At 37.8% G+C, this 25,113-nt stretch overlaps 1 protein-coding gene across 1 annotated transcript in view; it reads right to left on the bottom strand.

Moving 5' to 3' along the window:
* Positions 1 to 22,185, bottom strand: part of LOC107752721 (FRAS1-related extracellular matrix protein 2-like) — a 75,861-nt gene extending 53,676 nt beyond the window's left edge. Inside the window, exons 1-2 of the mRNA XM_016568750.1 lie at positions 17,041 to 22,185; positions 13,588 to 13,677 (exon numbers count right to left, since the gene is read on the bottom strand). Coding sequence (XP_016424236.1) covers positions 13,588 to 13,677; positions 17,041 to 22,057 — 5,107 coding nt within the window. The 5' untranslated portion in view covers positions 22,058 to 22,185. The remainder of the gene's footprint in view (positions 1 to 13,587; positions 13,678 to 17,040) is intronic.
* Positions 22,186 to 25,113: the final 2,928 nt, after the last annotated feature.

Below are 25,113 nucleotides of genomic sequence, written 5' to 3'. Positions count from 1 at the left end.
TCAAAAAGTGTATATTTTTTAAATGTGATTTGTTGGTACATTTTACCAGTTTTTATCATACTTTCAAAACAAAAATTAAAATAGGAAAAATATGCAATATGAAAATAATTGAAGACAAAATGTGTTTTACTGAGAAAAAAACAAGATTTGGTTTTTAAAAAGCCTTTTTCCAAAAGGTACATCTGGAAAAAGGGGGGTCGTCTTATAATCAGGGTCGTCTTATATTCGGGTCAATACGGTAGCTAAATTTTGTTACTCATTACACTACATTGTTACTTTGAATTTCTGTATCTTAAAATTAAAACTTAAAAAGTTTTATTGAAAGTAACTGATTGTGTTACTCTCCACAAAAAGGGTTAGGGTTAGGGTTTTAACTCTTTCCCCGCCAAACACAGAATTTTCCGTTATTCATGAGACAACACTTCCCTGCCAAACATGGAATTTTCCGTGTTTCCACTGTTATACACTAGGGGGCGCTATTACGCATCACCTGAATGAGTCTGGAAAGTGCTGATCAAAAACACAGACCAGGAAGATGCAGAAACCAGCGATCTCATATGTATATGAAAAATAATGTGATCATCAGCACTAACCGCATATAAATGAAAACTGCCTAATGTTACAGAGTGAAATGTCAATCCAGAAAGTGGTAAAGGCCTGTGCAAGCTTTGGGAGTACTGATGGAAGCCATCTAGTGCATCTTTGCTTTGATAATATTACTGAATATGATACAGATGTAGTATTTGACAAAAATGTGATTTTCTCAACTTTTTGCTCAAAATGTTGCTTTTTTATGAAACCTACCTACATTCAAGTGTTGATAAAAAAAAAAAAACAATGCTTGAAGCAAGAATAAAACAGATTTTTTTTTTTTGAAAGTAGAGGGTCTGACCTTTATCTTTTTTGATGTACTGCTTGTTGAGATATTCATACAACAAAATATTCTGGGGGCCATGAAATTTTTGTGAAAATCATCAAAAACGCTGACGGGGAAAGAGTTAACAAACATTTTAACATAAAAATCACACAATAGCTTAATGTGAAGAACAAACCCAAATTTAAAACTTTATTTCACCAGTAATCTTTCAGTGAACTTTTAACCTCTGCAAACTGATTACAGAGTCAATCACTGAACTTGAGAAGTCTGAACTCCTTCAAACCTGATATGGTGAACTGGATTGCCTGATTCATTGAAGAGCTCCTATTCAAAAGAATAATTTGTTCACAAATCAGACATCTCTACTTCATCAATGAGTGCTAAGGTGAATAACAACATTTTGATAACTTAGATTTCGGTCTGTTTCTCACACAAAAGTACTGCATGGTTTCATAAGACTTCGAATATAGAGCATGAGTCATATGAACTATTTTTATGATTATTTTGCATCCACTTCAAATCATGAAAGCCTCAGTCAACATTCAATGTAATTTAATTGTAAGTCTTTAGAATTATTTCTTTTATGTTCCACAGGGAAAAAAAATAAGCCATACAGGTTTGGAACGACATGAGGGTGAGTACATGATGACAGAATTTTCATTCTGGGGCGAACTAATCCTTTAAGAAAATCCAGAACGAAACTAAACTGTGCTTTTCTTTTCAACTGAGCACTTTTTCGGAAGAGCCACGTAACAGTAAATAGCCAGAAGTCAGAAATTAGAATTTATTTGAGGCAACAGTATGAAAGAATGGCGTGACATGGCTCAGGGCTTTAGGAAGTTGCTCATAACCACTACAAGGGATTGAGCCACTTCTCTATCTTTCATCTCCCCCTGCACTTCCTTCCAGTCATTACACAGCTCTAAAAATTCCCTTATCCCGAGGGGAGGTGGAGGCGGGGGCAGGTGGGTAGTGCTTCACAGGTCGACTCTCAGGAGAAGATGCTCAACAGCACCGGCTGCTCACACCTCCTTCCCCTGAGATACCACTGAACAATGCCAGAACATACAGGGCAGCTTGAAAGCATTAGAGTGGGTACAGTGGGATCAAAAAAGTCTTAGACCATTAGAAATAAAATAAAATAAAACAAAAATATAATATTTTTGTTTGTTTTAATTGTTTTTAATTCTGCAATTTTTTCAAGAAAAAGTGTTTTCAGATTTTTACACCACTGTCAAAGATCCTGCAGTCCAAAGCCATCAATTCAAACACTTTTTCATACTAGACAGTACAAAAAATAATCTACATCTTTATAACAGTAATTTGGATGGAATATCTCACTGGTATAGTGGGAACCATAAGTCTCTCACCATTAGTGAAAATAAAAAAAAAATAAAGTAAAAAAATAAAAAAATAAAAAATTTTTTATTTTTTTATTTTTTTACAATTTTTTTTTTATTGTAAAAATTTGTAGGAAAAAGTCAAATCTCAAATTTTGTTTCGCCACTGTCAAAGATCCTGCAGTCCAAGACCAACATTTCAAACACTTGATTCCATACCGGACAGCACCACACAACACCTACATCTTTATACGAGGAATTCAGACAGGATCTCATTTCTCTCCAAACTCTCAGGATGGTACAGTGTTCTGACGGAGCTGTATGCTGAGGTGGGCTATAACTTTCAGCCCGTGTCAGTAAGTAGGAGAGTAAGAAAGAGCGAGAGACAAAGATAGAGGGAGAGATGTGGGGGTGGGAGGAAGGTTTGTCAGATTCAAGTCAAGACACCCAGGCCCTGCGGGAGGGGACTGCGAGGCTGCAGCATGGCCCAGGCTGTCAGCAGCTCCTCAAAGACAGAAGCAGGAAGGAGGCGGTTAGAAACCGAAGGCCGGAGAAGAATTATGCAGCCTGATGTATTGAGTGATAGTGCCAGGCTTACAGATGCAGAGTGACAGCGTGTCTATAGCACTGGGGCATCAGAAAGAACAGCAAACAAGGTCTTTTTGTTTGCGGGATATTACCTTTGAAAACCATGACTGAGGCCCACAGAAATAAGATGAAAGATTGGCTTGACCATACAGAGGTATTCATGTTTACAGTGCCAACAAGAAAACTGTATCACTGGCTTGACAGTGTATCATACATTGTGTCACAGTTGTCATGCTGTCATTGTTACAGTCTATTTAGGTGCTTCTAGCCTACATGTTCGGAAATGTCACACTCACATTGGATATTTAACTAGTGTTGGGCAATATATTTAATATTTACAATATAACTGCAATTATTTTGCAGGCAATATAAAATTACACAAAATCTTGAATATGCTTTGATAGGGTTGATAAGAAGCATCATGTGACACTGATGACTAAGGTAATGACAATTCAGTTTTGTCATTACAGGAATAAATAACATTTCAAAATATATTCAAATAAAAAACAGCTATTTTCATTTGTAATAATATTTCACCCCATTTCTGTTTTTACTGTATTTGTGATCAAATAAATGCAGCCGTGGTGAGCATAAGAGACTTTTTTCAAATTTAAGAAGTCTTACTGACCACAAAAGTTTTAACAGTGTGCATGAATATAAATTAAATAAAGAACTGTATTTTTCATCCTTTTTATCATATGTGACCCTGGACCACAAAACTAGTCTATCCTAACAAACCATACATCAATGGAAAGCTTTTTTTATTCAGCATTCATCTCAATTTCCAAAAATGTACCCTTATGACTGGTTTTGTGGTCCAAGGTCACATATTATATGATAAAGCATATATATGTATATTTCAAAGCCCTACTCCATATTTAAATAACCAGCTTTCTCAGCAGAACAGGTCTTGAGGTGCACTGACATGGAAAAAACTGACCCAGTTTAATAGCTGGTTTTCTGTAAACTTTGATTTTGGAATGGAATGTGCAGCCTGGTAAAAACTCGTCTTCAAACCCTCCAATAGAAGAGCAACATCCTGAGGGAGGGAATGACGACACTCTGAATGATCCGGCGGGGCAAGTCTGGACAGAATGGGGATAATGTGTGTCAGGCACGCGAACCCCGGCAGAGACCCTAAAACACTATTTCAGTACAAAGATAATATACAGGGTTAACATCTTGTTGACTTCACAGCTAGAATTTGACCAGGAAGACCATACCAATTTAGTTACCATATCAAGTTCATTTAAATTATTTTTTGTCAACTGACAGTTTTAGTTATTTGGATTTAAAGTGATTTACAATCCATTCCAGTCTCCAGAAAGTCTCACCCTAGAGAATCCTAGGGTTAAATGCTTGCTCTAGGGCACAATATGACAAAGCGATCTCAGTAACACCCCGATTCTCAACCGCCAAACCTGCAAATTTTGTGTTAGCAGCCAAAAATAAATAGATGATGTTGATACAGAATATACAGAAGATTCAACTGCTTTCATTGATTCAACGTGACTAATAAACACACGACTAGGAAATATATACGGTTTATCTGAGTTCTCATCATCTAACAGAAGGATTTATTTAAAACACTCGACTGACATTATAAAGTGAGTTTGGAGTAAAAATATGTTATTAAATGTGGTATTTTCACATGCTTTCAGATGGAGCAGCATTTACTTCACAGAGCCGTAGTTCACTGAGAAGCTATGCAAATAGCTGTCATTATCGCGAACGATTTCTTCGATTTCATAATCGCGCAATAAAATCGTCTGCGATTTTTTTGCGTAACTTGTCAGTGAACTACGGCTATGTGTAGTAAATTCTGCTCCATCTAAAAGCCTGTGATGATGATTTCCTGCTGATTACAGAACCGGCTTTTTTAACAAAATGCGCATGACAATCGCATTCGATTAATCGTGCAGCCCTACTTCACTCTCAGAAAAAAAAGGTCCAAAACTGTCACTGGAGTGGTACTGTTTCAAAAGGTACTAATATGTACTTTTAAAATACTAATATGTATCTTTAAGGTGCTATTTAGGGATAAATAAGGTACAAATATGTACCTTTTAGCTTTTGTACCTTAGGATATTGCCCCAGTGACAGCTTTGTACCTATTTTCTGAGTGTTTAAGTTAAATTAGGTATCACAACATTATCATGTACATTTTTAATATTAATGTTAAAGATTAAAGATTAACGTCAGTGCTAAATAAGGCAAAGATAATCCAATTATAAGATTAGGGGGGAAAAGCATGAATAACCACTTAATCAATATCAACCAATACTGCCAAATTAAACAATATTTATAATATCTATCAAATACCTGAAATGGTACCAGTTTATTGTGGCATTAACATAACCAGGTCTGCCAGCTATAGAACCGCTAACAATCAACAGTATAGTGACAGTTACACTATTTTTACAGTTCCTACTTGAGATGCGCTATACAAACGCCAGTGTTAAAGCATTCAATTCACGGACAGGCAAAAGAACAGATACAGATGGCAATGGAGCTTAAGCTGTGCTCTCATGACCCGCTAACCTCATGTATTTGTAAGCAAGCTACGCTGCTGAGAAACATAACTCCCACTCAAGAGTACTGAAGGTACTGCTGTGCAGAACAAGTGTGCAGAGGAGGACGAGGAAGTGCTTGTTATGGCAACACGTGTACAGTAACTCCTACATATCCAGAGCCCAGCCTTCTGATGTTTCCAGATAGTGGATATGGAAACAGAAGAGATATTAAAATCAAAGCACTTCACATTTTATTTTTCTGTGAAACAACCATGTGTTGATCCAGGAGAATAATAATGACACCCTTGTGGGCAGCAGATGTTACCTGTATGGTCTATAATCCGAGACCAGATGGTTTATGTGAATCCGTGTCTATAATGTCAAAATCACTACTTACACAGCCTGCCGTCAATGAAATGTGCCAAAGAGCATGCTTTTGTCAACGGCCTAAAATAGGTTGCAGCGATTTATGATTGTGCTTAACCTGTAATTATGAACGACTTTGCTCTAATCGCTGGAGGATCTGTACCACCGCTAAAGCACCATTCTGCAAAGCCAAAGGTGGTATTTTCATTAATAATGGAATGCAAACAGATGAGAGAGTGGAAAAAATATGCTGAGCTATGCACATCCGCTGTGAAGATGAAGGATAAAGGCTGTAAGAGACTCTCTGACCTGACCGGTGCATGTATGAGCTTGTTGTCTTCGTAGCACCTCATGGCATGTGGTGAAACACAATCCTTCTGCTAACCTGAGATTGGAGTGAAGAGGTGCTTCAGAGATGAGCTGGAAAGAGACCCTCCACTGTCAATGGTTATGAATGAAGACAAAAGTTTTGTGTTGAGCGACTAATGCTCGTGTATGGTTTTGCAGGTCTCCGTGACTTGAACATTCCCTTTAACAAATAAAAAAATCCACTGCTCTGTTTAGTGAATTTACCCCAGTGTGTTCTGTGGTTTTACGGTGATAAATGCAAACTAAAGATGCATTCAAATTTCATTGGCAAAAAATGTCTGTTGTCTATTGTCAACAGTGTAGCGATAAACAAAGCAGAAGTTTCTTTCAAACCAAGCAGATTTCTGTTGGTCAAACTGATGAATTTGTGAGACAAATCTGAACATGAGCTAAATATTTGTAGGGAAATTTTTCGCTCCCACACGTGAAACTTCAGATCACACAGATTTTTATTGAAATGACTGGATTTCGCCAACAAACTTTTGTTTAGCAACAGTAAATATGACTGCACTAATGCAGGAGTGGGGGACATTTTTCTTATCAAGGGCCTTTGAAGGTTTTACCAATTTTTTTTATACAGATGAATGCAAAAAGTTGTTTATTTTAAAAATGTTTTAAAAAATTAAGTTTCTCTTGAAAATCTCTACATTTCCCATCTACTTTTTTCTCTCTTGGCAGTAACAATTTTAAATTGTGAGATAAAAATGTAATCATTTAAAAGATTTATATTATATTATATTATATTAAAGCTTTCATTTAATTATTGTGAATATTGTGTAAATATTTTTAAATTAATTTCTCATTATTATATTTTTATTCGTTATGTTTGTAAAGAGAATCAATGATATTTGTATACTTACAAAATCTCAACAGTCTTTGTGGGCCATATATTTTCTCACTATAATAGTTGAACAAAATTAGTTGAGGAAGCATCCATGCAAACTTGTTGTATTGTTGGATTCTTTGTCTCGAAAAAAATATTCTGCCATGTAAAGAAAACAGTTAATAATAATACAATAATACTGCACAGATTGAATTTAGAGAGTGGATAGACACAACTTCATTAAGAACAAAAAAGGCAAAAATAAATAAATGCAAAAAAAATAAATCCACCGCAAATCCTAAAATCAAATAAACATGAAAAGGTGCAACATTAATTCATACTCGATGTGTGTATTCCTCTTACACAAATTGAGAAAACAAGCCTCCCTGGACACAAGAGGTGCAAGAACAGAGACAAACAAGAAGGTAAAGTGAGAGTGAGAAAGAGAGAGAGAAAGAAAAGGCAGGAATTGAAAACAAAGAGCAAGGTGCAGGCGGGAATCTGTCAGTGGGGACGTCTCCTCCGCTGACTGACTGAGTGGATTAGAGGTTGGAGGCAGACAGCTCTTCTAAAGCTCCACAAACAACCCACAGGCAGTGCTAGAACTTGTGTGTGCTCAGGTAAGCTCAATTTACCGGGAAGGAGGAGAAGAATCAGAGGGGGAAATGAAAGGGAGGGGTTAAGGTGGCTGCACAGAACAATTAAGTGAACAAACATGCCAAAAAATGGCCCGTGGGCCTCTATGTCCATCTACAAAACAAAAACCAGACAAAGTATCTTTATCCACACAGTCTCCGTAGCTTGACCAATGGTGAGGGGAATCTTTACAGACAAAGGTGAGAGAGTTGTCTGAAGCACAAGGAACCACTCTCAGTTAATCTCAATTCAGCAACCTGGCAGGTCTCACAATTATGGCCACTTTTGTCTCCAATTCCATGGCTTAATACCATTCTTTTTAAGCTTAGCAGCTCCCATTATTCAAACAAATGCAAAAATGTGGTAAAGAATGCTGTACCTGATAGAGAGAGAGAGAGAGTATTATTTCTCAAAAATTACCAAGACTTTGTTGTCTACCTCAAATACATTAAATAAGCCACTAGACTATTTGTGAGGCCAGACAAACATTTCACAAAACTTCACTGAGGATTTCATGAGGTGCCTTCAGGTAACTGTGCTATTTTCCAAGTGTATTATTTGGCAACATGACAAGTAATATTCATCTGTTCTTTGTTGAGCAGTGTTCGTCTGAAACTGTATTGAACAACCCAGAGGGAATTGAAAAAGGCAGAACAGTGCTTCTCAAACTTTTTTTTTTCTCAGCACTTTTGATCAAATCAGAACCACCTAGTCACAACAATGTTCCCTCTATTCTCATTGAAGGCTGTGAGCGTTTTTGTAGCTAAAATAAATCACGGTGCTACAAGACCATCATCAGTCCCTTGACAGATCTGTGCAAGGACTCAGCAAGCAACTCAAATACAAACATCACAAAGAAAACATTTAGAAAAGAATTGCATATGTTAATATGGAAATCTTGCGACCCAATTCAAACACATTTATACTTTAAAATCCTTCCGACTGTCTAAAAGTGCTCAAAGCATTTCAGATTCAAAACAGGCCATTCTTAAACTTGCCTTCAGAAAACCGAGCATCCACATCTTAATTTGAAGGCAAAAATAATAATATCTCTGCTTTTTTAATCACCTCAGGTTTTTGCAGTTCTATTTTTAGGTCACAAACTAAACTTTTTGTTCACGGATCAGTGCAGAGAACATTCACATCCCACTTTGCCAAAGAACATGGACTTTGCATTAGTCTCATATGCACAAAGCTTTATTAAACTTAGATAATAAAAATATAAATAATACCAAACTTATTAAATAGACCAGAATTAAAATACATTTAAATTAAATAAAATGTGCATTACCAATGTGTCATATAATGTACCACTGGTGATAAGAACAGAATTATACAAGAAAAAGTCTAAATCCTAATTTTGTGTTTTTTTTATTTTTATTATCTCTCGTTTCTTCTTCAAAGGCATACTATCTACTGGCATTTTCATCTTCTAGCATGCATCATCTGGCATGCTTTTGGCAATGTAACCACTTCCCCAAATACTAAGAAATTGGAATCATCCAAAAACCATCATCAACTTTGAATCCTTCATTAACCACCTGCTGATATCTGTGTCAAAGTTTGCTAACTTAATAATCCTCTGGGAGACCAATTATATTACTCATTGGGAATCTGAGCCAAATGGTCATTTACTCTGCTTTTAGAACAACTCTACTAAAGAATCTGCTGCCAACTAACAGCATTAATTTGAAGGGCAATTTCAACTCCTTTCATAAAATTATGTTGATTAATTACCGCACTGGTTGTAATTTGGCCTCCATTAGAGTAGAAGAAGGACAAAGGTTATTGGCGACAAATTAATTTTACATTGTCAACCACTTTACCACAAATTTCTTTCGCAATTAAAATCAAATCATACTTAAATCAAATGCTAGTACTAATAATACTGGATCATATATGCATTTTAAATATGTATAATTCAGTTCACTCAATGAATGACAGACTTGGCTACATGCGTCTTCTGTATAATGCATTTATACACTCCATATATGTACTGTATATACATAAGTAATGTTATATCATGAGTACTATGCCATGTGTTCTTTGTCGCCAAATTCCCTGTATGTGTAACTTACTTGGCTAACAGACATGAAATCTGATTGTGATTCTGAAAGCGAGCCCTCAAGCGAATTGATGGGGAAAACTGATGTTTTTTTCCAGTACGACGGGTTAAATTACCAAACAGCTCACGCCTGAGATTAAAACATATTTATCTGACAAGGCAGATACATTTTTAAACCCAGCAATGCCTTATAAAACAAACTGCTTAATCTGAACACACAACTACAAGTATTTTCTTGACTTTATTCGGCTTAGTCTAAATAAACATTATATAAACCAATGCTTAATCTTTACAAGCAACAAAAATGCCCTATTTTACAATCTGTATGAAATTCACTGCAGTGTTGCATTAAGATAAAGCCTAAACAGCCCCTTGGATTCATCTCCATTTTCTTTCTTACTATATGAGCACTACCTGCAGAGTGGTTTTGGCTGCTGGAACATGACAGGATACAGCTGTGTCTGAACACTCACAATCCAGCACGGCTGCCTGATACACAGCCTCTGAAACAGCCACAGGGGGTACCTGGGGAATTAATGTGGCTGCCACAGTGGCTCTCATGCCTACAAATAACATCAGCAGCCTGGCAGCCTCGCTATCAATGATCCAGTATTAGAGTTTCGTAAGCACACAATTCACAAATTAAATTCTGAAAACTGACTCCGGGTCAGGTTGAATATATCTAATAACACTCAAAAAAAAAACACAAGTGGGCTCCCCCAAAGTCCACGGTATAGTTCGAACACTGCACTCCCTGCATCCCAATATGTGTACTTTCACGGCTAGACAGTATGAAAAAGCCCCAAAATGAATCAAATGAGTAGGGAATTAGGATGGAGCTAAGACGAATGGTTAATGAAAACGTCCAATACTATTAAGGTAACAACTTCCACTATAGGTGAGAAAAAGTGACCACATTGAAGCAAAGTCCTGGGCTGGTTTTCAGCTTTCCCTCAACGTGTTTTATGCTCATCGGTTCACCTGGAGGGCACAATTTTAAACATGTAAGGAACATGAGCACTCACCAGTAAGCAAATGTTAAAGGCATACTTGAAGCATATGAGGGTCCAGTGGGGCCTCTAGATCTGATCAAGTCCATTTCATGGATGTTTCATGAGGGTGAGGACAAATTCTGTCTATTTAAGGAGGTGCAACCCATTCTAGGGAGCTGCACACTGAATACATACAGCAGTTCTTGGCATTTGGAAATCAAGCTCCTTTTTCTAACCCACGTCCCTCAATTGAGGCATCATTTCTAACAAACTAACAATTTTGCCACTAATAAAATTCTATTAAAAACATCAAAGTAACTTACAGTACCTACTTACAGTAAGGGCCGGATTTACCTCTTTTTGTGACATAGGCAAAACAAATTTTTGGGCCCCCCTTCCCTAATAATTTGTTAGGCCTAATATTACCACCGAAGCAAACTAAAATATTTCTTAATCAGTGCAAACCGTTATTCAAATGTCAACATTGGCTACCAGAAATCGCTTACCCCACCTTTAACCATAATAACCACTTCAGGAGTGCATTATTTCTCTAATAATTTTAACGGCCTGGAGTCACAACCACACATCAAGACTGTTCAGATGATTTGTTTCAAGACATTTGACATGTTTCCGTCCTGAAATCTCGTGTGTTGAACACATTTTTTACGCACCTCATCCCAAACCTTCCGTTGCAAATTACAAAACGTCATTTTAGAGCTAATAACGGAGGCTTGAGCCATTGATATGCAGGCTAACGCAGTTATTAGAGAGAGAGGGAGAGAGAGAGATTAAGTGTGTGTGAATACGTGCGTCTGTGCGTCTCTCAGCAGCGTTCACCAGCAGCGTCTACTAATAGCGAATCTTTAAGTTAAACTGCTTCAAGAACCTCGCAACTGAGAAATGTCATGTAGCTTTTCAGCTGCGAAACTGTGGGGCAGTGCTGGCAAGAAGTTTCTGTTCGCGTCTCCGTGTGTGTGCGTGAGTGCGTTTCTGTACTGTGTGTGCGTCTGTGAGAGAGACTGGGAGAAAGAAAGCGTGATTTCCGTAGCCTACATAAAAAAGTTGCAAGACATGGAAATAGTTTGTCTTTTTTTACCCTATTGTTTGTTATATTTATTTGCTCAATGTCTTCTGGGGTTTTGGTTCTTTTACTGTTGTAGATAGCCCATATTATAACAAAAATATTATATATCTCTTCATTGTGTTTGGGCCCCCCTGGACGAGCGAACATATAGGCACGTGCCTAGAATGCCTATGCGTAAATCCGGCCCTGCTTACAGTAGACACATAAATTAACACAACAAACTTTTATGTATGTATGCTTCTGTTCAAACTTTTTGGGGTTAGTAATCTTTTTTTTTTAAAGAAATCAATTACTTTATTCAAAAAGAATGTATTAAATTGATTTAAAATAAAAGCTGTTCTCTTAAACCTTCTATTCATCAAAAAATGCTGAAAATTTACCATGGTTTCCACAAAACATTAAGCAGCACAATTTTACAATACTACTGTTTTTACTGTATTTTTGGTCAAATAAACGCAGTCTTTATGAGCATAAGAGACTTATTAACTGAAGAAGCACAGAATTCCTAATCATTTGACAAGCAGTAAAATGAAAAAGAGAAAACGTCATTTAGAAAACAAACAAGTGCCACAAGGCACAATGAGGGCATCTTGAGCCCTTTCTGAACGGAGCGTATGACAACATTCTGCAGAATCACATTGTATAATTGCCAAACTTCAGAAGACACACACACCTCGTGCCAACTTTTGTTAGACACAGGCTCTTTGTGCCAGTCAATTGACTTAGCGAATGAATAATCTAATTAGTATGCACCTAGAACAACAGCACTGAATGCCAAATCCATAAAAATCAAGTCAGTCTTCATCTAATGCTTTTATGATAGAAAGCAAAAGATTAACAAATTAACCTACTCAGGAAGAGTTCAAACTCACATTGCAGATCATACTGACCGAACTAAACCATGCAAAACACTTCGATTTAGTCTTGTCCCATCCTCTTTAAAAATGATCTATCTACAGTACATTTTCCATACAGAACCGTGTGAAATGACACTGGTTTTCACCAGATGATTCCACTGTGGCTGCAGAAGATTGGGAGTGGGAGGTGAGAGCATTTTTTCATATTCATGGGAAAAGAGAAACGGTGCCATCACAAAACAACATGTTTCTTTATAGCCATGGCGTAGGAGAACAATGAACAGGCTGTCAGGAGGGTCTCTGAAACGTAAAAAGCCCGCTAAAACAAGAGATTGGCATTTGCATACGTAAAAGCGGAAGCCTTTAATGTTTTCAAGTGGGCTGTGTGTACAAAAAGAAAGAAAGAAAGACAAGTAGGATGATAGATTTACAAGAAAATCGAATAATAATGGAATGGAGTTGATCTTTGTAAAAATGTATCTAATCTATCAGAATTTCAAACAAAACTATCATAAAACTTATTTAGCATTACTTAATTAGCCTGACAATGGCGGTCATTAAGACAGACAATCACCCTTCTCAAATGATATTATGGTGGCTAAATATAGACGAAAGATTTCATCACGCAAGTCATCTTCAAAGTGGAGCACTTGTTTCTAACATATCGGCTTAAATTTTTTTGGCAGTCAAGCAATAAGTCGTTAATAATGCTTTCTGGGACCTCGCTGGGTACTAAGTGCACTTGGCAGGTTTATAATTGGACAGTTTCTTTCAACCCATCAGAGAAAGTTTGAGATTGAAAAATGTTTTTCAATAAAATGATTAAAAACCAACCAAAGCTCTATTAAAGTTTTCCAGTTCAATATGCCAGCGTGTCAATCAAAAGACATCCCAGACGGAACTAACGTGCACAGATTCTAGTTATTGCTCTCGCACAGTCACACCTTCACAAGCACTGGGTGAGCACACAAAGAAATGAAGGATGATGCAGATAGGAATGCACACGTCTGTAATCCAACCAGTCATATTTGAAACATCCTGAGGCCAAAACAATAAAAAGAGGTTGAAATATCTTACCACTGTCTTCGATGGAAAAGTGGAATGTGTCGCTTGTGGCATTGTCTCCGTCTCGAAGCACATAGCATATATGCATGTCATTGATGTCAGCTGAAGGAGGAAATATTCAAAAGGATTAGTTACTTTTTAAACTATGTTAAATTCTAAGTTAAGTTGGGATGCACTTTATAAAAATACTATATCAAGATCCATTTTATTATACATTTAAAATAAAAAAAATTCAGAATGACAACTGACCAACCGAAATCAAGTACTCCAGAGAGATTTGTTTATACATCTTTCCAATATTCACATACTCAAATGCAAACATTTCTATATTATAATTTTATATGAAATTATATTATTTTGTAAGGACAAATGTGCAGAAATTATACATTTAGCTTTACCATATACTGCAAGTATCTTATAAGATGCATATCTGTATCTTAAGGCAGGAGTTTTCAAACTTTTTGCTGCCATGGATGAAGGATCCAAAAATATGAAGGCAGCTATACAGTATATTTTAAGACTAATTAGGACTGGTAAAAAAAAAATTGTAATGTGTGTGGTATTAAACATTCAGTAATTGGCAATTGTGTTATCATTGCACTAAAGCAATAAATAAATAAATAATTAGATTTCATTGTGGGTCGCTGCTGGGTCACTCCAATTACACTTAACCCTTAAATGCATACCTCGGGTCTTTAGCGACCCGGGACATCATTCTCTACCCTCTCCCTCCTTCATTTTTTTAGGTTAGACATAAACTTTCTTAGTATTCCTCAATCTATTCATTATAAACAACATAACTAGAAAAAAATAGTAAAATATAAAAGAATGCCAGTTTTCTGATGAATTTTTTGTAAAAAGTGTATAGGGTCGCTAAAAACCCGAGGTATGTAAATGTGTATGTATTTTTTCCTGCGCAACTATATTTACGTATCTGATGACTCAATATGTGCAATGCATCTTTTTTTCCTCTGGTCCGGGTCGCTAAAGACCCGAATATGTAATAATGATTGGCGAAACATTCATGCATTTAAGGGTTAAGCAGTGTTTGGGGGTAACACATTACAAGTAACGCCAGTTACGTAATCAGATTACTTTTTTTCAAGTAACTAGTAAACAGTGTTGGGCAGTAACGCATTGTAATTTCAGCAGCCGCTTGCTTTAGTTAAAAATAACAGTGTTCTGTGAATGTTGATGCTTTAATAACAAATATTTGTCGGGAGCGTATATGCTGGGATTTCATAAATTTCATGGAGAAAAAAGTAACGTAACTAGTAATGTAACTAATTACTAATTACTTTTGAAATAAAGTAATCAGAACAGTAACGTGATTACTTTTAAAGTGAGTAATCAGTAATCAGTAATTTGATTACATTTTCAGAGTAACTTGCCCAACACTGCTAGTAAAAAAACGCATTACTTTTAAAGTTACAAGAAAATATCTGAGTTACTTTTTCACCTCTCCAGTCCCATGATGAGAGAAACTGGGAGTGAGGTGCAGACCAGAGGCACTTCCTTCAGCCTGATGCTTATTAATTTCACTTTTGGTGTGAAAGGGCTTTTACAGTTGCCCTTGTTTGTTATTAAAAATAAATAAGCAAGCACAGCCCAGGTGACAAAAAGTAACGCAAAAGTAACGTAATGCATTACTTTCCATAAACAGTAAATAAGTTACATAATTAGTTACTTTTTTATGGAGTAACCCAATATTGTAATGCATTACTTTTAAAAGTAACTTTCCCTAGCACTGCTCTTAAGGTAGTAATGCGCACCATGGGGTAGAGAAGGTACAAAGGCACACCCCTAAATGTACAATTTCTGCTATTTTGTCCTAAAAGTGTAGCCCTGACCCAATGACCCAAATGGCCCAATTGAACACCAAACCGCATTATGTCTGAGATTTATCAGCTGGGCAGTGTTTAATTTAGACTGAAAGAAATATGAAGCACTGAAGCCGTGGCACATCAATTCCCTTCTGACTGAAAGGAGCCACAAAGAGCAGCAGGTCTCCAACTGGCACCCATCTATTTATTTCTCCACCACCCTCTCTTGTGCTCAGACTTTGGAGTGCATTTCATGTACGTGGTTTTTCTGAGAGGGTGTTACATCCACAGTGCCAGCCTATCTTCAATATTTGATGTCAAAACATTTCTCTTCAAAGCGGCCAGCTCATAAAAATGTAAACCCATCATTTTCAAATGCCCACAAGGGAGCAGCAACTTTATTTACTGTCAGTAGCCCACACCCCCATCCCCAACTGTGCTAAATTCCCTTGAAATATTCAAAGAGAATCCTAAAAAAGGAGCTTATTTAGAAAGGGGAAGCACAGTGGCAAGTTGAGCATGTCCCCTGCTAGTTTTGACATTTACAAGTTTTTACAACTATACTAAGGCTTTTCTGATATGTCTGAGAGCTTGGGCCTTTACTGTAATTTTATGACAATAACAGGTGTTTGCTTTGTACTCTCTGTTGGTGAAAAAGACTTATTTTACCCATGAATACTATATTGGTCTTATTTGAAGGCAAAAACATTTCTGTGCATTGTGTCACAATCTGTGCACTTTTCCAGATTACCTTTCAATATTTCAGGAGAAATCTTCCTTTATAAAACTATTTAGAATATTGTAAGACTTATTATTTAGGATCATAAAAGAGTTCACACAAAAATGAAAATTGCTGTAATTTATTCACCCTCCTATCCAGGCTACTCTTCTCCATATAATAAAGATGAAAGATGCCGTCAAGTTCCAAAATGAAAAAAGCACTTTATATGTAGTATGTGCTTCTGTGATGAACAGACTTGACTTATTTACTAAAAAAAAATAGTCCCATCTTCACTAGCGCTCAAATCATTGTCAAAACTCAAACTATTGTCATTTATGTAATTTGGTCATGAGACAAACTAAACCAGTGTACATAATACTTTTATGATAATTTAATAGTGCCTTTTTGCTATTTTGTAACTGCCCTGCTGAACAAAATAAAAAATAAATAAATAAATAAAACAACCAAAGCTTGTTTGTCAGTCTCCTGTTTCAGAAGGGTTTTGGGCACTTTTCTTCTAGTCAGGCCGGGTGATCAGATGGCAAACAACTTTAAGCATATTATTATTGATTTATTTATTTCTTTTCAAGCAGGCGTTGACAGACTCAGTCCCGATTCAGTTTTATTATATGGAAATGAGCAGTCAAGATATTCTTCAAAAAGATCACCTTTTGTGCATGAAAGAAAGAAAGTCCTTTGGGTCTGGAACGACATGGGGGTGAATAAATGATCACAGTATTTTAATTTTTGCATGAGCTATCCCTTTAATCCAGTATTCTCACATTTATGTTAGCCCAGTATTTTTTCACATACTATTCCAATACACTAAGCATAAATCTACCAGTACCATTAATTCATTTAAACATTTTTTTTTTTTAATGAACACAGAATATTGTATTAAACTGACATAATAAAACTTACTTTGGGTGAATGTGGTGATAGTGGTATTGCCTTTCCCCAAGTCAATGAGGTAGCCATGCTCAGAGGCCACAGTAATTTTAAAAGTCACTGCTCCACGAAGGCTGTCTCTGTCTTCTGCCTTTAGTGTTTTACTAGTGATCAGGAACCCAAGGTGACCAGTAGGGAGAATCCTTAATGTTGTACCACCCTTATTAGTCACAACCTGTGGAACTCCATTGTCCACCGGATAAATTTTTATTTTCATCATCTGGGGTTTGCGAGTCGCATAAACCGTGTCAGGGAACACATAAAAATCTGTGTGAGTTCCATCAGTAACAGTAAACGAGAAGCTGTCGGAGGCAGACTCGGTTCCATCGTGCTTATAACGTATCATGTTTTCATTCAGGTCCTGCTTGGTGAAGGAAGTGACAGGACGGGTGTTGTTAAACAGCAACTTGCCATGTACAGGAACCTGGGTGATTGTAAACTTTAAAAGGTGATCGACTGAATCACGGTCCTCCACTGTCAACTCAAAAGGAGTGATTAACTTAATTTCACCTTCATTAACGACCAGTCCATGAATGGTGACCACAGGCTTTTTGTTGTCCACATCCGTAATGGACACACGGAAGGTGCGGAACACAGGATTGTAACCATCGGTCACTTCAAACTCAAAGCTGTCCATCTTTACCTCATCATCAGCAGTGTGGATGTAGTAGATTTTATTCCCAGCTAGTTGAAGCTGAGTGAACAAACTAATGGGCATCCCTGGCGCATCAGTGCACTCTAAGTGTCCTCGTATAGGGGCACGTGTGATGGTGAACACCAAGTGTTCATCAGGGCTGTTATGATCACTAGTGCTGAGCAGGTCTGTGGTTAAAGTGACCCTTCCTCCTTCTTTCAGAGAAACACCTTTGCTGATCACATCAGGGAACACCATGTCTATTCCACCCACAGTTACATAGAAGTACCTGTCAATCAAAGGGTTAATGCCATCAGTGACATCAAATTTGATAAGGTCACGAACTCCCTCTTGTCCATTGTGAATGTACATGATCATATCTTGGTCGATCTCATTTTGTGTGAAGTTCATTCCAACAGATATGTTTTCAAATGTTCCAAATGGTGTTTGCTTTTGTAAAAACCCTTGATTTGGACCATAACGGATTATGTAGGTCAGAATGCTGTCTTCTGTATCCAGATCGGTGGCTTTTAAAATGTTATTGTTGATTATTTTCACCTCTCCTACTTCTATTTCAAGGCCATCATTAATCGCCATCCTTGGTGTTTCATCGTCAACCAAAATGACCATAATCATGACAGTTTTCTCCACTGTGAATTTGCCATCAGTAAGTAGAACATCAAAACTATCCTCTGTGGTTTCTGAATCATCATGCTCGTAGACAATACTTGAAGCCTCTCGTATCTGATCAAGAGTGAAGTTTGTGACAGGAATAGTGCCTGAGGTTAACTGATTGAGGATATATCCATGTTTCGGAGGTTTTGAAATGATAAACGTGAGCTCATCCGCTGGAACATCAGCATCAGCGCCGTTTAATATTGGAGTGTCAATCACAATGTTCATGCCTTCCATCACAACAAACTCTCTCATATGGATCTCTGGCTTTTCGTCATTGGATGCGATTATCACGATTGGGAAAAAGTGTCTCTCGGAAAAGTTTATCCCATCTGAACACCTAAAAGTAAACCTGTCCTCAACTGGCTCGACACCTTTATGAATACTTTGCACGTAATAAATGTGGTTTTCCCGAATGTCTTTAATCGTGAAAGCACTAATGGCAATCCCAGATCTGGATTTTTCAGAGCCTGGTGCAGGGGAGATATTTTCTACGTAGCCTGAGGTGGGCTGCACAATAATTGTGCAAAGTAGGTCATCATTAGGGGTGTCAATGTCATTAGCACTAATATGCAAAATTTCTATAACACTTTTCTCACCCTCTACGACAATGAATTGGGGGCCCACGAAGACCTCAGGGGCCTGACTGTCCAACGGCAAAATGGTGACCTGCACACGAACCCCTTTGATTTTATTTCCCCCAACTGTCCATTCATCAGACATATCGGTAAGTGTAAGATTAAAGAAGTCAAGTTTTGTTGTCAAGCCAATTTCTCCACTATTATGTGCATATACTACCAAGCCACTAATTATGTCTGCTTGAGTGAACCTATTGGAGGGCACACCATTCACTAATATTTCACCAAACACTGGGGGATCTTCTACGATAAAGGTCAGCCTGAGGTCATCAGTGTCCTCGTCTCGACCCTGAATGACGTTGGTGGTGATCTCAGTCACTCCATTCTCCAGAACATCTATGTAAGAACCGATAGTGCCCTCTGGAAGGCTGATGGTTGGTGCTTCGTCGTCAATAGGCTTCACGTTGATCCTGACCGTGATTGTGACAACGTGGACGCCGTCACTGACATCCAGCTGGAAGAAATCGCTGGTTGACTCATCACCATTATGAATGTAAGATATTCTGCCATTAGATATATCATCCAAATTGAATGAATTCCCTTTAGTCATATCAGTGAATGTGTACTTAACCTGACCGTGCTTTGGAGGCTGGATGATTGTAAACTGAATCTGTGAGCTGTCCGTGTCGGCATCTGTGGTGTCCAGCTCGGCACGAGTGATGACGTGCGCCCCTCGTTCTTGAATGGTAAAGCCTGTGTTGGTGATCTGGGGAGGCTTGTTGTCAACAGGCTGTAAAAATATGGTGAAAACTCCATTGACGCTGTTTCCCCCCGTGTCCTCAACTTTGTAATGGAACTGCACCACATGCGGGGTTATTCCAAGCTCTAGATCAGGAGGTTTGTAGGCTATCTTGTGATGATTTATCTGTGCCTGAGTGAACTCGGTGACTTCTGAATTTGGACTCTCAGTTAAAACGATGCTTCCTAGAATGCCAGGGCTGTTCTCATCTGTGTCAGTGGGTGGCTGGGTAATTGTATATTTCAAGTCCCTGTCTTCTGAGTCTAAGTCTGTGTAGCGCAAGAACTTCTTTCGGAAATAGGTGAGTTGGTACTCATGAACGGTCACTTGAAGAGTGGTCCCGGGATAGAGCTCTGGAGGGATATCATCAATGGGGAGAACTTTGATGATGAAAGAGTTCTCACCTGATTGGTTCGGTGGGTCGTTGTCATCTTGCACACGGAAAACAAACTGGTCCATGATGGTCTTTGTATTATGTGGTCCGATATGCCTGTAAAACAGCTTGCCTTCTGTGATGTCCTGCTGAAACCATTCTGTCACTACTTTTTCATACATCTCATCCTCAGAATTGAACCTCCATGTGGATGGATCCTCCGGTGCATCTGATTGACGAAGAATGACTTCTCCAATAGTAGAGTAGGGAGGCACCATGATGAACTTAATAGTTGAATCCTCAGAGTCTATGTCTGCTGCACTAAGCATTAAAGGAGAAATGGGCATAATTTGGTTTTTAAACAAAACTAAGCCTGTGTTGGCATTGATTATGGGAGGTTCATCATCAGTTGGCACCACTGTAATGGGAAATAAAAACTCAACTTCATTTTTTCCATCTGTCATTCTGAAAATGATATTATCGCTGTATGTATCGCTGCCATCATGCTGGTAGATGACGCTCCCTACATCAAGATCTGCTGGGGTGAAGAATTTTCGCCTGGACCCCAGAACTGTGAGCTCTCCATGGCGAAGTCCATTAATAACTGTGATTTGGAGATTGTCTAAATTGTCCTCGTCACTAATTTGTAGGTTTTGTGAGCTGGACAGTGGCCGGGACTGACCCTCATAAAGCAGTTGGCCAGTGTTACGGGTCACAACCGGTGCTAGAGTGTTCATAGGCTTAACCACTATCATAAATGCAAAGGGATCTGATATAGCCCCCTCAGTGTCTACAACTTCAAACTCAATTTGGAAAATTCTCTCCACATCCGAATCCACAGAGGGAGGCTTATAGGCTATTTTAAGTTCTTTCAGGTCTGCTTGATAAAAAGACGTAATGGGCAAATTCCTGTCATCCGTGCTCACAATGTAGCCCTCCTCAAAGGACAGCGGGGAAGTGATGTTGAAGATTAAACCATCAGGATTGGATTCCACATCCTCAGCGGCAAGCATATCGTGGGTTATAGCAGTCATTACAAACTGGTCAACTTCCATCATCATCATTGCCACAAAACTCGGTTTAGGAGCTGTGTTTTCCTCACCCTCTTTTATAAGCACCACAATTTGGAAAAACTCTTGCTTCAGTACATTTGCTTCTTTGTCTTGTAACTCTAAATACATGGGAATATAATCTCGGTTTGGAGAACGATGTGCAAAAGTGTGCTGATAGCGAATGTCCATCCTGACAAATTCATCACAGTCCACAGGTTTCCCCAATTTTCCATTATCAATCAGCTTTCCATACCTGGGTAATGAGCTGCCACTGGCCAAAGATGTAACTTTACATAAATGAGCATTTCTATCATAAGTAAACTCCAGGATTTTCTTGTCAATAGGATTACTCATTCCAAGCAGTTTCTCTACAACTACAGGCATGTGTTTGGTGAGAATCTCAAGCTGAGTGAAAATCACCTCAACTTCCATCATAAAGGGAATGATGACTGTATCAGTCTGAGTATCATATCTGAGCTGAAGTCTTACTCTGTCTTTTGAAGGGCTTCTGGATCCGAAATGCGAGTATTTTACATCATTGGGACCAAATTCACATGGAAACTTTTTCGGGGACAGCTGACCCGGTCTCTGTGACAGCGGGTCATTATCCAGAACTGTTATGGTGCACTTGTCTCCGGGCTGAACTTGGGTAACCAGGTCATTGATTGGATCAATATAGACAGATCTGCCGAAAGGAACCCGTATTCCATTATTGGCAACAAGAATAGCATCCTCTGAAAATTCAGATCTTAAACCGTACGTTAATCCCAAACTCTCAAATCCCTGTGCAGATGCATCGCGAAACAAAGTCAGTATAAAGAGAAACAAGTGCACATGAAACGCTCTACGTTGCCGCTGCTCTGTTATATTTCGAGCCATTTGTGATGCGAGCCAAAATTACTACTACACGTTCGGCACAATCCGTGGCAAGATGAGAAAGTGGAGAAAGTTAAAGCGCGCAACAGAAAAATCTCCCATTCGCATCCGCGCAAAGGTGCATCATTCTCCCTGAGCAGCTCGCACTCTGAATAAACTTCATGCCTCGCGGAGCCGTGTGAGGGAAATCACGCCCCGCTCTCACGCTATTGGCTGACGTTTACGATGGAATGCGTTCGGAGTGTTCTGATTGGTCCCAAACAGTGTCACACAAAGGCAAGCGGGGACAGATCTGCATGAATTCAGAAGGAATGACTTGTTGTGGCTTATTATGGCAAGCCGTTTTAGCATTCCTTGCTTTAAACTAACTAGTAGGCCTATCTATTTTTATTTATTATATGGCTTCGTGTACTTTTTTCCTAGAAAAACTGAAAGAATAAAAGCGACTGATACAGTCACATATCTTATTACCTGTAGCCTTCTTAATTGAATCTGGCACAGTCTGCACTGGACAGGAGAATGCTTCACTTAATAAGAGCAAAGGCAATCAAACTGACTTGGTCAGAAAAATTTTTGTTCTTCACGTTCATGAAATATTCAAACAAATAAATAAATAGAAAAATAAAATAAATAAATAAATAAAATAAAAATTACTTGGTGCTTTTCATGTTGAGGCAATGCTGTTGGCTTTGGCAGTATCAAATAAAGTGAAAAACCGTCAGAAAACAGAAACCAAATGATACAAAAATTCAAAAGGTAAGATAATGTAAAGGCTTTTTCCTTTCTATAATGGTCTGATATGCATGATAGGCGCTGTGCATTGTGCCAGCTCTCTCTGGTGGTGAAAAAGAAAATCATGAACTTCACTGTGGTAAAAAAATAATAATAATAATTCAGTCCAACTGACTATATTGCAAAGAGTCAACTGGAATAATTTATTTATTTATTTGTTATTTTTTTGGAAATTAAATATTTTAAACTAACAATGCTGTAACATTGGAAAGAAAAAAAATCCACCCTGTTGATTTAATACAAAATAAATATTTTCCACATATTATTTAAATCTATTTTTCACAAACAAGAGCCAATTATTCTGTAATTTTGGAAACAACATGCTGTCTTTGTAATGCATGCTGTTTCGCACACAGTACAAATGTGTCTGAACACATGAAAACATTCAGTTGCCTTTATATTTTTTACATTTGGGTTCTTCTGCATTAAAAACAAACAAACATGTAAAACCTCCATAGTGATATAATCTATGTCATTCAAATATTCCTGTATTGTTCTATTCCAGTTAAGGTTTTTAGAATACCCTCTAAATGAGACTCTAAATCAGGCATGTCAGTTATTTAGGTCAAATGTTTCTTGGGACTATAGCTGCATTTCACACATGTGATGGGTTTTATTGACTGATAAGATGTGCACATCTTTTTGTGCAGCTGCCAACGGATGTGAGAGAAGAGAGCAGGTGTTGGAGAGAAAGAGAGAGAGAGAGAGAGAGAGAGAGAGAGATGAATGAAGATAATAAACTCAACAGTGGTCTTTACAAACCATATCTTTATATTTTATTTGATCAATGCATTTAAACTGATGTGAAATACAATAATGCTTGCATGGTAAATTATAAAGGCAAGCGGTTTATTAAATATCGTGGATACAAACAGTTATTGCCTTTTATATTAAAAAATCTGTTTATGCTTTTTTATTTCAATCAACATATGCCAGTGTAAAATCATCTATATGAAAAATTCTGCATAAATGATAACTTAGTTGAGACCAATTTCAATCAATGCTATTTTTGAATAACCCTGAGAGTTAAACGTTCTTACTGAGAAATACCATAAATGCACAAAGAAAGCTCCATCCACACACACAGTCACACAAACTCAGACAACCAACCATTCTGGCATCCTGCTGTTTGGCTGATGTTTCCAGTAAGGCTTAAAATTATGCACATCACAGAGGAATTCAGCCCTGTCAACACCCCCAGTGTGAATCAGACAGATCAGATTAGAGGTGCCTAGTGCTGATTTATGGATCTATTGTCCATTCTCGAGATTTGCAATTTTCTGTTTGTAATGCAATCAGAAGGGCTTAAATGGGCTTAATTGTATATGACACTTTCTCACTTTTGACTTGCATGAAGAATAAAAAAAGGTTTTCCAACACTGATTTCAGGGCAATGGGCAAAGTGAAAGCTCTAGGAGTGTTTATCATCACCCAGCTGCTGCCCTGTGTTTATGTCGCACTGTACAGCCCTGTAACATAATGATTATTTTGGTTTTATTGGATGTGTAGGAAGCTGCAGATGTTCTCAAAAGATGAAAGGCAGCAGTGAAACAGTCAGCAGTTCGAACATTAGCTTGTCTGCATTATCATGTGTATTTAAACCAGATATTACTATTATAATTTTTCATGAAATTCACTCTTATAGATCTCAGTCTTTTATATTTCTTTTGCTGGTACATGGTGAAAAATAAAGTCTTGTAACAGTAAAGAGACTGTAATACTTCCTACATCCCCAGATTATTGTCATTACCTGAGTCTGATCCAACTCGTCAATTACAGCATGAGTTCTCTACATCTCTGTAGTGTATAAACCCAGCAGTACCTGGGCTCCACTGAAATCCATTTACTTTCTAAAGCGCTTCCTCCAGGGGAATTTCCACTCAGGATGGTATGTTCTCTTCCTGGCTTGATTTAAGAATACCCCTTCCTTGCTCTTATGATAAACTTACTTTGCCACCAGACATTTTAGCGGTTCATCTTCTTTTAGTGTTTCCAGAACATCACTTGTGGTTGTGTGCCCAGACTTGACGTCTTGGATGATTGTTATTTAAGACATTTGGTCCCTGAGGGGGTACATATACACCTGGCCACTTCATGCGTTTAGATTGATCAGACTTGGCCTCATACAACACCACTCAAAAGTTTGGGGTGTTATTTATTTATTTATTTGAAATACATAAATGAATTTATTCGGAAAGGATGCCTTAAAAGACAGTAAAGACATTTACAATGCTACAAAAGATTTCTATTTCAAATAAATATATAGT

This window comes from Sinocyclocheilus rhinocerous, unplaced genomic scaffold, assembly GCF_001515625.1.
Source record: "Sinocyclocheilus rhinocerous isolate Xijiao unplaced genomic scaffold, SAMN03320098_v1.1 scaffold1965, whole genome shotgun sequence".
NCBI classification, from domain to species: domain Eukaryota; kingdom Metazoa; phylum Chordata; class Actinopteri; order Cypriniformes; family Cyprinidae; genus Sinocyclocheilus; species Sinocyclocheilus rhinocerous.
The sequence above is the reverse complement of the archived record's forward strand: the minus strand, read 5'-3'. Positions and strand labels throughout refer to the sequence as shown.